The sequence below is a fragment of the Onychostruthus taczanowskii genome, unplaced genomic scaffold (assembly GCF_017590055.1).
Source record: "Onychostruthus taczanowskii isolate IOZ18803 unplaced genomic scaffold, ASM1759005v1 scaffold33, whole genome shotgun sequence".
NCBI lineage: Eukaryota > Metazoa > Chordata > Aves > Passeriformes > Passeridae > Onychostruthus > Onychostruthus taczanowskii.
The window spans coordinates 6691145-6705801 of record NW_024500683.1 but is presented as its reverse complement, the minus strand read 5'-3'; the positions used below and the strand labels follow the sequence as shown (position 1 = coordinate 6705801).

Sequence of the window (14657 nt, the reverse complement as noted above, 5' to 3'; positions counted from 1 at the left end):
CTGAAAATATGAATTTAAAACTATTATAAACAATGAAGGCAGTAAAGTTATACAAGCATAGGACTGGATAGCCAACATAATTGCAAGATGACTTCAGTTTCTGAACTTTTTGCAACATATGAAATACAAATCAATCTGCCATTTAATTTCACATTTCAGTTTCTATTTATCTATTCTACATTCCACTGCCATTTTCTGTAGATACAGAATTATGACTAACTGTTTCAGCATATAAATCCGAATGTCTACAGACAGAGTATTTGCAAAGGGAATGATGCAGCCTTTTAGGAATCCTAGACAGTTTTAAAGGAAAAACTTTTCTCTAGTTCAGAGTAGTGAAATTTGACTCAACTTTGCTCATCGAATCAAATAAATGAGAAGTGACATTTGAAAACAGTTTCTGATGATGAATGCCATAAGTAGATTGCTGTGAAGATACATAAAATGTCATATTCTAGGCTTCCTGCCTTGATTGATTTCAACAGATTGGAAATAAAATACAGGGAAATCTTTATTTATGGAAAGGCAGATATAAGCACATAGCCAAAATCAAATATGACAAAATATAAATACAATGCACAGTGCTTAAAACGTGGTAAGAGTGAGTAGAAGAGAAAATAATAATGAATATCTAAGTTTGAAAAGAATCAGTGTAACTATTCTACCTATTGCAGTCTCTACTGTATTTGTCTATGTATTTTACTACATAGAAATATTTTGATAGTGGGACAGAAGTGTGTAAAACTCTGCTTATATCACTAAAACATTTAACTATGTGATAATCTACTAATTCAATTAATGATTATTCCCAGTCTTGTCTAACCATTGTTTTTAAATTAAGGACAAAATTCTTTCATTAAGTATGGATAGTTCACAGCTAATCTGCTGGAATTTTTCACAAAGCAGTATCTGAAAACAGTGGGACTTCTGAATAGAGTTCACCAAGGAACACGTACACCTAGCTGAACCTTATACTGCTCTCTTTACAGGTGTACTAGTTTGTTATTTTACTTGCACCACTGCTTTGAGAAACTCATCTTCAGAAACAGATGTACATACAGCACCTTGATATCTGGAGGTCAAGCAAGGATAACCCGGATGAAGTGGAGCTCATGCAAATATACCCTGCTGATGCAAATAATTCTTTCAGATACAACTGGATAAAACACTCTTCCTAAGTCAATTTGCAGCATGGCTGTGCACTGATGTGATTGTACTGTAAGCCACATAAGTGACATGGACTGAACTGTGGTCCATGTTGTACTCCTGCATATCAGATCAGAAATAAGTGATTCTTAAAGCTCGTCTACTAGCAGCCCACACTGCAGAAAAAAGAAGATATAAACACAAGCTTTACAGTAGATAACATGAACTTTGTAATAGAAACAATAACCAGGGAAAACAGTTTATTTTCAAAGTCAATAAACTGTCATATATTCAACTTCAGTGGCTGCATATGGTCTTGAAATTTTCTGTGAGTAAGAGTAATTAGAAGAATGTAGCACCTATCAGAGGCTGAATGGACAGGTATTGCTACAAACAGTTACTGGGATAAAAGCACATTGATATGGTCACAGTATCTATTTTCCATAGCAGCACAGTGGACACAGGCAGCATTTTTGTCCTTTTACTTCTGTTCCTAGAATTGACAAACAGATGCCCAGCTGGACTTTGTACATAACAGTGCAGCTTTTGGTATTAGAGTACCTTTTGAATTAAACACAATTCCGTGTGGTGAAAGGTATCAGTCAACTTGAATTTCTCTGTTACTGCACCTTTTTTTCTTCTTCAGTCCTCTAAGATAATTCCATTTAAGCAATTATCTAACACAATGTTTGTCAGTCTTCAAATCCTGAAGAACTACTTAGAATTTATTCCAGATATATTAGTGCCATTTGTCTTTATGTTAAAGCTTAGATTCTGTAGTATCATTAACATTTTAGAGGGGAAATTTGGAGATGACATGGCCTATAATATGCAATTCCAATCAGAAACAGAAGTTTGTTTATTTCCTTAGCAGATGCAGGAAGGGTTTGAAGTGTGAGTTTGAGAGACCAAAAAGAAGTTATTTGGCCAAAATGATCGGCATACCAGCATGAAATGTCTGCCCAGAGGACTGCTGCCAAAGCATTACATAACTTATTTGCCAGATTAACAGTAAATATTTTGCCAAGAATTGCTTAGAGGTCCTAAAATTGGGTTACTGTTATTATTATTAGTGAGGCTGGGTGCAGATAGACATGAGAAATGCTTTTTACCTATGTCATCTTGCAGTCACAGCAAGGATGACAACATGCCATCACAAGGCCTGTACTGCTGTGGGATGGAATCTGTAACAGCAACATTGTGCACTATTTTCATCTGTCTTTTATCACTGAATTATTTATTCTTCTTGTCAGTAAGTTATGGGTTTCCTGATATTTACAGGTCTATTTACAGCCTAAGTTGGGAGTCATCAGCCCTTCTTTCTTTAGACAGCACACACTGGCAACTCATATAGCTGCTGAACTATGTTTTTAACAAAAGCCACACAGAAAAAAGGCAGAATAAAAAGCCAGGCAACCAGACCTGAAAGCCATTGCCAATATACCATCTACCTGTTCACAAAAACCAGAGTGGATCAATGGATGACTGTTCATGCCAGGCATTGTGGAACAGGGGAAATAATATGAAACTCAAATTTTAACCTTCATCAGATAATCCTTGGTTTCCTTTGCTCCTCCCTGTTAGACACCACTGTTTACACTACATACAGCTGGATAAGTTGGGCAAAAGTGAATTAAAGAGAATATACCCTTCCCGGTTCATCCCATGACTGGACAGTCAGTCCCAGGCTTCCTTGGTGTCTCATTGGCTGTGAGACATGGTATCTCTGAAATGAAACTCTTGGTGCTGGCAGAGACACAAAGACCAGTGGAGATGACTGCATATGTGGCAGCAGAGCTGAAGATGGCTCTGTTGGCCACCATGATTCATCAGCAAATGATCCATTTCCATCAAATTACTCTGTTGGTCTTGGCTGAGGAGTCTGGCCACACTTTGCACGTGGGACAGTCTGATCCCTGACAACCTCTGAATAACCAAAGAGGCTGATCTTCTACATCTCCTCACAAAACTTCCAATCCTTTTCTTCTGGAGATCTAGTGATCTCAGTCCATGAATCCTGGACAGTGGTGATAGATCAACAGACTTAAAAGTTCCTGGTAAGAAAATCAAAAAGTGCATTACATTTTGAAAGCTAATAGGATTCTCTTATATTTTCTGTGTAACAACTGAGTTGGAAATTAGCACTTCTACCATTTTGTATATTGTGTCTATATTTTTTTAAATAAAGTTGCCAGACTAGAGGTTCGGGAGGTACATCTAGCTGGCAGAAAGGTTTTGAGTGTCCTCTGCCTTACTTTCAAGTATGCAGAGAATAGTGTATGAACTTAACAGCTACTGAATATCTCTTGGGCGTCAGATATTAATGCGAGCCATCTTCACATTATATGGAAGGGAGGGGAAGAGAGAGGAAAAAAAGGTCATTGAGAAATTCAAATTACAGCGCATTATTGCCCATGGGAAATATGTCAGATATGGTGCCTTCTCCTGCCCAGTGATATGGTTGTTCCCTTGTTCTTTTTGGTATTTGACAAAGCATTCATTGTAATTACTTTAAAAACTGTATTTTGACATTTGTATGAAAACAATTTATAAAATGAGTAGGGATTCTAAATATCCTCAGAAAATGTGTAGTTTTTCATGGACTCAGTTGGGAAGGACAGACAGTTCGTTTAAATCTGTCCTGATGTTCCATCTTGTGTTCTGGGTCGTCGTTATGGGACAGGAATATAAGGAGGTGAAAAAGAGGCTTTACAAATACATCTTCTGCTATTTAAAGCAAGACATGCAATACAGACTGTCATGACCCATAATTCCCTTATTTCTAAAATAAGCCTCCCCATCTTAATAAGGTACAACTGGCACTTACCATAGTTAGAGTCCTGCTTTTCTCTTTCTTCAAGTTGCTTCTTTGCTCCATTTTAAATTGTGCAGGAGACGCCTCTTAGCTTGTTCAGACAGGCAGACTTACTGTGGGTTTCATTCCACGCTGATTCTGAGGCTCTGTCATGAGCTCTTCCACAGGTGACCCCATCCCCCTAGTTTCAGCCTAAAAATCAGACTGCTGTCATGAAGGACAGACAGAGCTTTCTGTGTGGGGAAGTTCATTAGAGAAGTCTATTAGAGAAGGACCTATACCAAGTGTATTGTTGGACCTGCAACACCATCCCTGACTTTTAGCATGAATTTTTAGATAATTATGCACTGAAGTACAGCATCTGAATAGTCTTGGGGATTGGTAATTGTGGTGCTCCTTCTACTAAACCATAATCCTCTGTTGCAGCACTGTGCATGTCAATACTGTGCTCGTTTTCTCTGCTATTGGCAGAGCTTAGTTTGCAAAATTCTAAATCAGACCTCTTGGACAGCAAAGGACTAAGGCTCCCTAAACTAAATATATATGGGCAGAAAGACTCTGTCAAATGGGAAGTAGACCCAAGGTATGGAAGACAAGGGCAGTGATAATAGGGGTGGTGGTGGCAGACTGCCCAAACTCTATCTTCACTCTATGCATGGGATGAGCAGGAGAATGAGGGGAACTTACTATGAGCTCTGCTCTAAAGCACACCAAAGCCAGCCTGAGCTCAAACCATCCACCCTGTCTGTTCATGACCCTCCACCCCAACATGTTCTTTTTGAAGCAATGAAGAGAATAAGGCTTGGCCAACATGCACAGCAAGACAGACAGTCAGACAAAAGTATGCATCACTCTAAGAATTTCCACATTGAGTCCCTAATAAGGCATAAAAAGCAATGGGAAACTCTGCCTTTAACATGAACAAAAATCTTGGTACTCTGCATTAAGCCACTAACTACAATTGCTTCTCATCTCATGCTTTAGAATTTCAGTCATTCCCTGCAGAGGGAAGCAATGGTAATTTCCTGGCGGAGCACAGACATTTTTCTCAAGTTTTTGTTATTTTTTTTCCCTTAAATGACACATGACATGAGTCAGTACTTTGGAGCAGTACTACTTATCTTTTTTAGGTGTGCACATGGTATGTCTCATATGACTAGACTACACTAATAAGCAAGATCTGAGACTTAGGGAAAACATTTTGCATCTAACCAAATATTTTGGGCACAGTATTTCATTGTATTGTTTGATTTTTATTTTTTGCTCGGTAAACAGGCATTTCTATGAAGCTGAATGGCCAACAGCATGCAGAAATACAAGTTGTGTATTTAATGGTCCATTTGTTTTTAAATCTTTGAAACAAGAAGCATGTAGCTCTGAAAGTGCTCTCTTTAAAATCAATGGGCTACTTGAGGCATTAAGCGCCACTCAACATGGGTAAGTATGACTACATGTCTTGTCATATATTTCAAAATGAAATATTTTAGTTGCAGATTTTAAACAGATTAGGTATCCTGGAGGTAGCTCCAATTAGTAGAAAACATATCTGATGACTAAACTTAATAGCTGTTTAATTAACTAAATTATGTGACTATAAATTTTCTCTCTTGTACCAAATTATCACTACTAGTTCTAGCTGCATTATAATACACTCCTCATAAAGTTGATATATTTGTCATTTAGTTGCCTGGGACCTCAACTTGCAAAGAAATTACAGGTTAATTCAGAAGTTATAAAGCAATGTCATACCAAGGTATTTCCAACTAATTATTGTTTTTACATCAGAAGCAATCTCTCCTGTGATAATTCACTCTTGCAGCAAAAAAGGAACTGAATTGTTTTAAAAAAAGTTGAAGTACATTTGACAACAAGAATACCTACCTACACAATGACATGACGGGTGTAGCTAGTAATGTATAATTACTTGAAAGTGTTAAAGTATACTTGATGGGGTTCACATTTAGGTGTGACAAATCCTTTTAAATATACTCCACTGGATATAAAAATACTTAGGAAGTATCTTTTATCCTCTGAAGTATCATCACTACAGCGGTTCTGGAGCTGAATGTAATTCTGACAGGCATTTACATCAGCAAAGCATTCAGTGAAAAAGATGGCTAAACAAAAAAAGCAAGTTTAAGGTCCTCTGGCCTTGGGAGTGTAGAAGTCTGTACGTATACATCACTTTCTTGCTTAGTGAGAAACACACTAACTTAGTTAAAATTTGTGTCTTTTCTTGCAAAAATTTCATTTCCCTTTCCACAACCTTACAAGTACTTTCAGCAATGCATAAGACCACTTTCTGAATAACTGGTTGAAAGACCCTGTTATCCTTTAGCTTAAATGTGAAAAACATGCCATTCCATATTTAATAAACATGCACTGACTGTCCAAGTAATGCATGAATGTGTGAGATGAATGTATATAAAAATTAGGTAATTTTTGTTGCCTCATTCACACAAATCAATATAAGATGTGAATGTAGCCTCTTCCTATTATTCCACATCACAAGGACAAAAATAAGTTTCCAAACTTATAAATTATGAGAGTTGCTTAGAAAATAACTGGTTGAAAACAGATAGCTTCAGCCTTACTTCTGGCATGTAATTCCCTTCTATAGTTTACCTTGATGGTGGATGCCAACCAGAAACAGGTTACCATCACCAATATTTTTAAAATTTCCTTTTGGTTATTCTCAAAACATTGTAAAAGCTGTAAGTATGAGATACCCTTCACAACTTACCATCAGTAAAGGATAAAAAAGGGGACAAATAAGTTCAGAATAACATCAAATAAGAAAATTATGTAATCGTTTGCTAAAAAAAATACACTTAATTTGCACCAATTTTAAAAGCATAGCTGCTTATATGTTTACTTCATCTGAATCTCTGTATATAAATTCAGACTGTCAATATTACTTTTTACTTCTAAAGTACCCAGAGATTTTGTAAAATTTTATTTGGAAAATAAACCAGGAAATTTACATTAAAAACTAAGATAAGAAAGTGTATTTTGGAGAAATAATGTAAAAGCACAAATGTTTACCTTTGTGTTTGGGTGGCATAACTGTTATCATATGCCTCATAGCTTGGATCATCATATTCACCCCCATATCCATCATCGTATCCCTAAGGGGAAAACAGAACACCACAGCTTAGAAGAGTGATAAATCAAAGCATATTATCAAGCTGTAGAAATAAATTGCATCAACATGTGCATGTCATGTTTGTCCACGATAATGTGAAACACGCAGCTGACTGAAGAGAATTGTGAATCATGAAGAGCAACCTGTACATTGCAAGAATAAAGAAATCAGTCACTCATTTAAGAATTCAGCTTATTCACTGATAAACTGTGGTGCATTGTCCAAACCACAGTGCTTCAGTGGGATCTGTGTGGAATACTGATGAATGAATAATAAAACCAACAATTTCCGAGCAGTTTGTTACATAAATGGTTCTATAATTACCTACAGGTGAAATGAACAAATGGCAGGTCAAAAACACTGACTGTTCTACACCATTAAGAATGGTATTGTGATAAAATCTTAATATTCAGTCCATTAAAAAATGCAAAACAACTAAACAAACCATAGCAACCTATGAGAAACAATATCTGTTGAGTGAGTAATGGCATATGACTTTTAAAAATAATGCAGAGTAAGCCCCTTTATTTTCACTGAGCATCTTACTCTTTTTAAAGGCATACTTTTCTGTGACAAACTAAACAACACTTTAGTCCAGGCTCCTCCCATCTAACTTAACGCTCTCACTGAAGATCTCAGACAGATGCTCAGTTTGCCTAAGACAGAGAAACACAAGTGACTTCAGAAGGTGGTTCAGCTCATCTAATGCCTAAATTTTCCACTGAGAGAGTCATGGGCAATTGTGATTCACTGCAGCTGTCTCTGAACCAAAGAATGCTCAGGAACCACACAGTAAATAAACAAAGATATAATCCAAGGGATGGCTTTTGATATGCTCTTTTCATATGACAGAACAGCAGAGTAAGAAATACTGTACAGAAACTAATTTTTTTTATTTCTCTGTGATTTTTGGGAGCCAGTATTTGTAGTTAAATTGCAATTAAACATTGCAGTGCCTAAAGAAAACCTTGCTGCTAAGGGAAATGCTGAAGGAAATAGTGGACTTAAAAACTTTGAGTAGATATTAATTACAGCAAAAGGCAATTTTTCCTCTCACAAGCTATGCAAAATTTAGTCAGGCTGGGGGAGAAGGGACAGCATGAGGCAGCTCCTAAATAACAGCAGTCAAATAAACAATCACTCTAGTACATTATCATAACCACCCAAAGTACAGTTAGTTTGCTACTTCATTATTTCTGCTAATTAAACTCCCCAGTGGTATTAAATAAGACTTCACTAGCATTCCTAAATTCAAGAAAACATTCTATGGAAGAGGCATTCAGTTGTTTCCTTAGGTCAAACAGATTAAATTTGGCTGTTCCTCAAGGCTACCCAGCAGTGAGGGTAGGAGTGGATTCCAGGTGGGGGTTTCACCCCTGTGGTGCCCTAAGTCCTGAAGGAAGGACAGGACTCTGCATGGTGATTTCACTGTGTCAGCTGTAGTAAGGTAAAGCCTTTTAGGGCAGAAGGGAGTGTCCATTTTCAAACTGGAAATGGCCTCACCCAGAATCTGAAGTGCACACAAAACCCATCATCTTCCATTTTGGGTGGTAGTGCACAGTTTTGACTAGTCTGCATTAGTATGAACTCATAGCAAAAAGTACAACTAAAAACATATCCCTGCAGATGACAGTGATATATTTAACATTATATAGCTAAATACACAATCTTGCTTTGGGGGACAGGATAGAGAAACAATGCACCCCAGGAGACAGATGTTAGTCACATTGATTAGTATGCTGTTGTGTGGGATCCTGCTACTGCGAAGATGAGGGTGATGAGAGCTCCTATATAAAGTCAAATAGCTAGAGGACAGACATTTCAGCCTGCTTACCCAACCATCTGAGAGAACAGGAAAGGCAACAATTACAAATTAGCTCTCTGTTTCTTGATGCCTGAGGTAGATCAACGTTCAGCATCAGCAGGGCAGAGAACACTTGTTAATATTTGACACTTCTGTGGGTTCACGTTACAGACTTTAACAGTCTCCCTCAAGGCTCAGAGCAGGTCAATACAGTGCAAATGGTTCAAGTGGAATGGTTGGAAAACAAAGTAAAAAAGCACAATGTACCTTTAACGAACAGAAAGTATTTTCTGGATAATATTATTTTATTTGTGCCAATCTGTATGAAAATTATCTTCTAATTTATTGAAAGTTTAATACAATGTACCCAGACATCCACCACACCTTTAGGGATCAAGAACTGAGACTCAAAATAGCTCCTTTCACATCCTTGAAGTGTATTAAACTCACTGAGAAGTTTTTTCCTCTTTAACCTTCAGATCCTCAGAACCCACAACTTTAATGTTTGAAAATATTTCTTGGTCAGGCACTTTGAGAGATGAAGCACCCAGCTCCCACCTAGACCCAGCAGAGATGAGAGCAAGTCTGAGGGTGTTCAAATTTACATATTCTGCTCTATGTGTGATGAGGATGATGCTCCAAAAGCAGCTTTGTATAAATCCAGAGACCAGAACCCAGGATGCTCTCCCCAAATGCAGTGTAATTTTATACTCAGCACTAGAATCAGCATTCATGCACTTGTAGGTCTGTTAGAGCTCCTACAAAAACCAACCAACCAACCAAACCTTTTCCTGTACAGAAGTCTTTTTGTCTCATAATAAAATAACTGTCACCCCCATTCAGAAGAAAAGAAAAAGCCTCCTACAATGAACTGAAAAACATGCAATGGGCAACTATTCGAAATATTTAAACTGACAGCCATTTCTAGGCTAGGTTTTTATGCCACGCTGCCTTTATCTCAGGAATTTCTTAATAAAATAACTTTCCAAAACACAAAAAAACTTCAACAGAACCTCTTTACTTTGTGTCAAGGGAAAGGACAGTGAGTCTTCCAGTGACTAGGATTTGCTCTCACCCTATAATGATACATCCTGGATGTGAGATAAAAGAACAGAAATACACATTTGAAGCTGTAGTTACACTAAGATTGTTTATTAACAATTATAGATGATTTTAAGGAGTTTTGATATTGTTTAGAGTTGAAAAATAGTAACAAAAAAAAAGCTGATAAGCAAATATTTAAAATAGAGCTCAATTAAAAAAAAAAAAAACTGATTTGAAAATTAGCTTTTCTAAGTATTTATCTCCCTACAAAAGATTGGAAAAACTCTTAGGAGAATCTCAGAACAGCATCTGAAATTAGCACTTGCAAGGCTTTCTTCAGGAGGAACTACTCCCTACTCTACTGCTGATAACGAAAATTACAGTCAGTGGAAAAAGGGGTGTAGAAGCAAAAAGAGACATAATTGAAGAATGGCTTATATTCTACTACCTGAGAAATTTGATTCAGCACTCAAGAGACTATTGAGAAGAATTTATTTTATTTATTTAGATTTACTCAAATCCTCTTCTATTTTCAGATGCTGAAAAAGATATTAGAAATACCAATAAAATTTTAAGTATCATTAGTTACAAGGGTATCATAATAGAACACAATCTGATGTCTTTAAACATGAATTTTCTTCTTAGTGTTAAGACCCTGTTTCAAACTGTAACAGCCTGTACTCAAATGCAGCAAGTTTAAATCACCTCTTCTCTGAAGAGGCTGAGAAAATAGAATTTTCACATTTTCATGGTCTGAAAAATGGTAGGTTTCAACTTTGTGAAACCAAGAAGGAAAATAAATCTAATGCTTCTAATGAAAATTGTCCTGCTCACAATATTTTATGTATAAATGTCCTCATAATACATGAGAAAATATATTGTAAGAGAGTTGAAACTCATTTGTTTTTTATAGAAAATAGCCCAACTCTTTCTAAAGCAGCAAAATGCAAAATGGCTAAACTTTAAAAAAGAAAAAAACCAAAACACAAACAGTAAGTCAAAAGTAAGTGATTTATGCAACTCAGTATTTTAGTTGGCAAACATGTGAACAAGAAAAATACCTGCAGTCAGAGAACCAGAACAGCCCTTCTCATTAGCTGCATCCAGCAGTACACAAAACTCAGTCCTGTGCCTCAGAGAAGGTGAAGGTATAAATATCCACCTCTAGTTGTAACTCTTACATGAAAGTGGTTAAGGGACCTTTGCACAGTATTGTTAGGTTGGAAACAGGGGTGTTCTGTTCCTATCTGCTAGAGGTGTGGCAGTTATCTTCTGTTAATTAGGCAATTTGCTTTATCTCTTCCACAACCAATTCTCCCTTTGGGGAGAAATCTGCTGTTAATGGGTTATTGAGTGTCACTGCACAACAGATAAAATCACATCATCCCTCTGCAAGAGGCTCTGCCCATGGGTAGGAGCCAAGCATTCCTACCTCGATATAATCAGAGTTGGAACACCACAAGCAGCCTTTTCCACTGGATTCCCAGAGTAAGACCAGGCCTATCTACACCATCACTGGATCTTCAGAGGAAGACCACACCCTTCTACAGGATCACTGCTTCAAGAGAACCACAACTGTCACTCCAGGACTGCAGCCACCATTTCCATTAGACTGCTACCAACAGCCTGACCCACAGGGTGTCAGGTTGTATTCTGACTCTGTCAATGTTATTTTGTACTACGCATTGTTTATTTTATTTTTTTTTTAAATTTTCTTCCCTTGTAAATAAAGAACTGTTATTCTTGCTCCCACATCTTTGCTTGAGAGCCCCTTAATTTCAAAATTCAGAGGGAGGGCATTTACATTTTCCATTTTAGGGGAGGCTCCTGCCTTCCTTAGCAGACACCTGTCTTTTCAAACCGAGACAACAGCTTTCAGTATTATCTTTGCCTTGCTTCTGTGTTGCTGTCACACTCTGTTTTCTGCTGTGACTGGGTTACATCCATGCTTTCTCACACATTGACATCACCCTAGCTTAGACAGCTAAAAGCCAGTAGTCTACCACTAAGCTAGCAGCAGACACTCATAAGACTCACAGCGTAGAGATAAAATATTTTTAGAGGATAATTCATACTATTGACACGTATTTGAAAACAAACTGAATTACTCTTCAAATGAGAACTTTTTTTCCAATTACTATAAAGGGAGCCCAGGATGGATGTGTTAGATTTAGCTAACTGACCTTAAGGTAAGCAAGCTAGTTCACAATTTGAAGGAAGTTATTGCTCATATTGAGAGCAGTCCTAAGGGAAAGAATTTGGAGGTATTGGTTGATGAGAAGCTCAACATGAGCCAGCAATGTGTGCTTGGAGTCAGAAAGCCACACATGTCCTGAGCAGTATCAAAAGCAGTGGGACCAGCAGCGTGATGGAGGAGATTCTGCCACACCCTTCCATCCTTGTAATACCTCATTGGGAGTACTGCATCCAGTTCTGGGGTTTCCAGCATAAGAAGGACATGGACCTGTTGGAGTGAGTCCAGAGAGGGGCCACCAAGATGATCAGAGGGCTGGAGCCCTTCTGCTATGAAGACAGGCTGAAGGAGATGAGGTTTTACATCCTGGAAAAGGGTTTAGAAAGACCTTAGAGAACCTCCCAGTACCTTAAAGGGGCCCCCAGAAAAACTGGAGAGGGACTATTTACAAGAACATGGGAGAGGGAGAACGGCCTATTAAGAAGTCGGCAAGGCTTGAGTTGCCCAGAGAAGTTGTGGATGCCCCATCTCTGGAAATGTTCAAGGTCTGGTTGGATGGGGTTTTGAGCAACCTGATCCAGGCATGAGGAATCTGTGCTGGTGGCAGGGAGTTTGGAACTACATGAAGGACATAGATGTTTAAGATCCCTTCCAACCCAAATCATTCTGTGATTCCATGGTTCCAAGGTGTGGGGGTAACTCTAAGTAGATGCAGAGGAACACATCTCAGTGTATTAATTTTGCATAATTTAGAAAAATACCAATTTTATTTTACCAAATACAAAGAGAAGTAAAAATAGTAATTACTTTATATTTGGATTGTTCAGTGTTGAAAACCTTTAGTTAGAGCAGATGAATCTCACTGAAGTACCTAGGAAGTTAGTCTGTTGCTGAGCAAGGATTCCCAAAATTTTAATTCATATTTAGAACCTGAAATTCTGACTAAATTATTCCATAGGAACATATGTCTGTTTTTATAGCTGGCCATGGATTCTTCAGCTATATCAACAGTGTCAGAAAAACAAAAAACTAGATTTTCAGGTTTTTGAAGATGCTATATGTATTTATATCCCCTGCACTGGAACATTTAACAAGCATTTTGATGATGAACTAAAAAATAAGTAGAATGGCACTATATACATCAAAATTATAATTAGTACTAATAGCAAAAAAAAAAAAAAAGGTGAAATTAAAATGGGAATACCAATCAATTGAAAAATCTGTGTTAGGGACTCCATAAATGCAATGTATGAACTGGAGTCTACAGTGCTGAGAAAACCCAGAGCAGAAAGACACAATCTCTTAACTAGATCACTCTTCTTCACACCAGCAATGGGAAACACCTTCATAAAGGAATGGTAAAACATAAAGAGAAGAAAAATTTACATATGCTCATAGAAATATAATTAAAGTTTCAGTATAGTTACATTCATGGAGATTTTACAAATTCAAAGCAGAGAACATTCATGTCCTCATATTTCAATGGTTTAAATCAATCTCAGACAGAACAATTAATGCAGTAAGAATGAGTGAAACCGAACAAGTTTACTACCAAGATAAAGACAGGACAGAGGACATAAAAGACAACAGATATGCAGTGCCAAAACAGGCATAGTAAAAACAGAATCTCAAATACTTCCAAAAATTGCTGTGTATTCTCCTAAATGTGGGCTTAATTTATTTTCTTTCCTATTATTTGGTTTTTTTTTTTTTCAACTACATGCAAAATGAATGAGTAACACTTAAAATACATTTTGGTGTACTGAAAATCAGAACAGAATGAAAATGTAAACACAAATCTAACAGAAAAGAGATTTTTCTTACTCCTTTCATATTCGCAAGACTAGAGTACAACACAATTTGCTGCTGCAATTATTATACTCCAGCATTCATCTGATTAACACCCTTCTTCAAATCCTTCTGTTTGCTTTCTTTATGCCCATGAAGCCAGATTAAAACTGCTAATCCATGTGTCAAAGCTCTGTACAATCAACTGCTGCTTCCATCCATTTAAATTCTTGCACTTCCCCTAACTGCTGTCATTGACTCTGAAATCCTTTCCTCTCCCATTTACTTGTGATGATTTTCATATTACCTCTCCCTATGGAATGCCATCCTAACCACTGTGACAATCCTTTACTCAGTTCCCACTTCACAGGAAGGTCTTGCAGAAATATCTCCCTTCCAATAGCAATAAAATAACCTATTTTAGTAATAAGCAGCAAGTGGAGATGAAAAATAATCCAACACTAGCAAGTGGAGATGAAAAATAATCCAACACTATCTTTGTCTATCTGCCATAAGATCCATTTTTGCATTTGTCTGACTCTGAGATTTCTGAAAAAAGCGTTTTTTAATTGTTGTTTTTACTGATGACGTGTACTGCTTTACATAGTACTTGTATTACAAGTACTTGTAATATAATTACAAGTACTTGTAATATAATTACTTGTATTATATTGTATTGTACTGTATTACAGTAGCAAGTTGCACTGGTGACATTCTATCA

At 37.1% G+C, this 14657-nt stretch overlaps 1 protein-coding gene across 1 annotated transcript in view; it reads right to left on the bottom strand.

The window, feature by feature from the left end:
• KHDRBS2 (KH RNA binding domain containing, signal transduction associated 2) overlaps positions 1-14657 on the bottom strand; it is a 254207-nt gene that overhangs the window by 21203 nt on the left and 218347 nt on the right. The window contains exon 7 of the mRNA XM_041410578.1: positions 7007-7089. Within this exon, the coding sequence (XP_041266512.1) occupies positions 7007-7089 (83 nt within the window). The remainder of the gene's footprint in view (positions 1-7006; positions 7090-14657) is intronic.